This window comes from Rhinopithecus bieti, unplaced genomic scaffold (assembly GCF_001698545.2).
Source record: "Rhinopithecus bieti isolate Rb0 unplaced genomic scaffold, ASM169854v2 scaffold_1017, whole genome shotgun sequence".
NCBI lineage: Eukaryota > Metazoa > Chordata > Mammalia > Primates > Cercopithecidae > Rhinopithecus > Rhinopithecus bieti.
This window is the reverse complement of record NW_016803657.1, coordinates 4,063,762-4,067,251: the sequence shown is the minus strand read 5'-3', so window position 1 is coordinate 4,067,251 and position 3,490 is coordinate 4,063,762. Positions and strand designations below refer to the sequence as shown.

The window sequence follows — 3,490 nt, the reverse complement described above, 5'->3', positions numbered from 1 at the left end:
GCGCCGGGCCCCGCGGGCCGCAGCAGTCCCTCGTCTGGCGGCGGCTCGGCGGCCGGCTGCTGCTGGCCGGGCTCGGCGCGCTCCTCGGCCGCCTCGGGCACCGCCACGTTCTCCGCGTCCTGCATGGGCCCGACACTACCTACTCGCAGGGCTCCGCGGCCGCCGCGCTTCCGACTCTCCCAGGCCGCACCGCGCGCCGCGCCGGCTACAGCTCAGCCATGTGCGTGCGACGGGGAGGCCGTACCAAGGCCGCGGGGCGGGGGGTGTACTCACGCCCTGGAGCTTCACGACGACCCTGAGAGGACTCGCATCCGCAAGCCGCGTCCGCAAATCACCAAACGGACATTCTTGTGACAAGAAAGTGTTTAATTCCATTCAACAAGGTTGTTTCTGTCCATCACTAAATTCATGGGCGCATTGGCCACCCCACGTGTAGCAGCGGATGGTTCCGTCCAACATGGCTGCCTCCCCCTTTCCTCTCCCGTCAGACGCTGCGGGGCGGGACTGAACTATGTGTGACGCCTAAGGCAGGGACCAGAAATGATTTTAGTATCTAGAATGTGATGAAAATGTCCTTTAACTCAACAGTTACTATCATGGAAGAGTGGCGGCTCGACAGGCGATTGCTCAGGGCGTCTCAGCCTTTCGCTAGGCAAACCGTTTAGCTTACGTTACTAAAGTCCCCCCTGTCGGTGTCTGACACTTGGACTCGCCTACTGACGGGGCGAAAGGACAGACGACTCCAAAAAGCAGAAAAGGAATTCGGGGCGAGCCAGAGGCGGCCCACACGACTAGAAGGACGACTCCCTGGCGCGATACAAAAATGTATGCGAGTTGCTTTAATCGCTTACCCCCAGTCCTTCCCTAGCGGCCGTCACCGCCTGTTTCCCCCCATTCGGGCGTTCACAGTGTTTCGGTCCACGCGAGGCCACCGCCCTCCGCGCGGGAGAGCGCGGGTCACGTGCGGGCGGGGGCGGGTCCTTGCCGCGTGGGGCGCGAGCCTCATTCCGGAGCGGTTCGCGCTGGGCTGTTGTTCACGGGACGGGTATTGGGTGCTTGTGTCTTCTCTCTTGTTTTTTGCCGAAGTGGAGGACAACCACTGGTTGGGGGATGTCAGAATCATCCTAGAAAATAACCCAGTGGATCACGCCTGTTATCCCAAAACTTTGGGAGGCTGAGGCGGGGGGGATCGCTTGAGCTTAGGAGTTCGAGACCACCCTTGCCAACATAGCACCCCACCCCGCCAACCGTCATGTCTGCCAAAAATAAATAAATAAGTAAATAAATAAAAAAAGTGGTACCCAGAGGCTGGGGAGGAGAGTGGGGAGTGTTTATCGGGAACGGACCTTCAGTTTGGGAGGATGAGAACGTTTTGGAGATGACGGTGGTGATGGTTGCACAACATGGTGAATGTACTTGATGCCACTGAGCTGTATACTAAACTTCATATTAAAATGGCTACACCCTGCGCGGTGGCTCACGCCTGTCTTCCCAGTACTTTGGGAGGCCAAAGCAAGAGGATCGCTTGAGCCTAGGAGTTCAAGACCAGTCGGGGCAACATAGTGAGACCCTGTCTCGAAAAAATAAAATACTAAAAAGGTAAGTTTTATATATATTGCATCATATAGTTGTTTGTTTTCAGACACAGGGTCTAGCTCTGTCGCCCAGGTTAGAGTGCAGTGGCATAATCACAGCTCCTCTGCAATCCGGATCTCCCAGCCTCAAGAGAATCCTCCCACCTCAGCCTCCCAAAGAGCCAGGATTACAAGTGTGAACCACGCCGCAGGGCCTAGCCATTTTAATATGCAGTTTAGTATACAGTTCAGGGGCATTAAGTACATTCCCAAGTACTTGAGACTGAAGGTATGTGCCACCACACCCAGTTAATTTGTTTATTTGTAGATAACATCTCACTATGTTGCCCAGGCTGGTCTCAAACTCCTGGCCTCAAGCAGTCCGCCTGCCTCAGCTTCCCAAAGTGCTGGGACTATAGGCATGAGCCACACACCCATCTCATCCTAAGGGTGTTTAAAAGAGCGAAAAAGAAGCAGTCTTCCCATGCCTAGTACCAGGTTTGACTCCTCCTCATCGTCTTGTCAGCGGTGTAACTTTGGGCAGGTCACTTAATGCCTCTGCCTCAGTTTCTGCATCCGTACAATAAGGGATGACAATTTTTTTTTTTTTTTTTTTTTTTTGAGACGGAGTCCTGCTCTGTCGCCCAGGCTGGAGTGCAGTGGCGTGATCTCAGCTCACTGCAAGCTCTGCCTCCCAGGTTCAGGCCATTCTCCTGCCTCAGCCTCCCGAGTAGCTGGGACTACAGGCGCCCGCCACCACACCCGGCTAATTTTTTGTATTTGTAGTAGACACGGCGTTTCACCATGTTAGCCAGGATGGTCTCGATCTTCTGACCTCGTGATCCGCCCGCCTCGGCCTCCCAAAGTGCTGGGATTACAGGCTTGAGCCACCGCGCCCGGCCAACACATTTTTTAAACAGAGATGGGTCCTCATTATGGTTCCTAGATTGGTCTTGAACTCCTGGGCTCAAGTGAGCCTCCCACTCCAGCCTCCCAAAGTGCTGGGATTTCAGGCGTGAGCCACCACACCCAGCCAGGTGGCCAGATGACACATTTTAGTGTGTGGCTGATGGAACAGTTCCACAAAGGAAAACTAGGTTTCACCTCCAGACCAAATTATCCTTCCAATTTCTAGTTTCCTCTGCAGCTTCCCTTAGATCATCAGGCTCTGCCAACCCTTTTCTTCTAGAAAATGCTGAAAGGTAGCAAGTCAATGAACAAAAAGCAAATACTAACCAAAGAGCTTGAAAACAGATGATTTTGGCTTGGCAAATGCGTCTTTCTTAGACAAGGAAAATTCTTCTATGGCAGGCATGTATTGCACAAAGGAGGCACTCTTCACTTTGCTGGGGAATGGACTTCCTTAGCCTTTTTTTTTTCTTTTCTTTTTTTGAGATGGAGTTTTGCTCTTAGTGCCCAGGTCCACTGCATCCTCCACCACCTGGGTTCAAGCGATTCTCCTGCCTCAGCCTCCTGAGTAGCTGGGATTACAGGCACCCACCACCATGCCCGGCTAATGTTTGTATTTTTAGTAGAGATGGGAGTTTCACCATGTTGGTCAGGCTGGTCTCGAACTCCTGACCTCAGGTGATCCACCCACCGCAGCCTCCCAAAGTGCTGGGATTACAGGCGTGAGCCACCGCGCCTGGCCTCCCTTAGCCTTTTCTACAGGTAAAATTATGCACATACTCATGGTGCAGAAAATATATCTAAGAAGTACTACCATTGATACTCAAAGGCATGTGAGTGCCTACTTTGTGGTAGGTACTCCGTTGGGGGTACAGTGGTGAGTAAACAACGTATGTTTACATAGTTTACGTGAGCCTGTCTGTGACGGGTTCATAAATTTTTTGGCACTCCTGCTTTTTTTTTTTTTTTTTTTGGTTGAGACGGAGTCTCGCTCTGTTGCCCAGGCT

At 52.7% G+C, this 3,490-nt stretch overlaps 1 protein-coding gene across 1 annotated transcript in view; it reads right to left on the bottom strand.

The window, feature by feature from the left end:
• EIF3B (eukaryotic translation initiation factor 3 subunit B) overlaps positions 1-956 on the bottom strand; it is a 30,004-nt gene extending 29,048 nt beyond the window's left edge. Inside the window, exon 1 of the mRNA XM_017892352.1 lies at positions 3-956. Coding sequence (XP_017747841.1) covers positions 3-125 — 123 coding nt within the window. The 5' untranslated portion in view covers positions 126-956. The remainder of the gene's footprint in view (positions 1-2) is intronic.
• Positions 957-3,490: the final 2,534 nt, after the last annotated feature.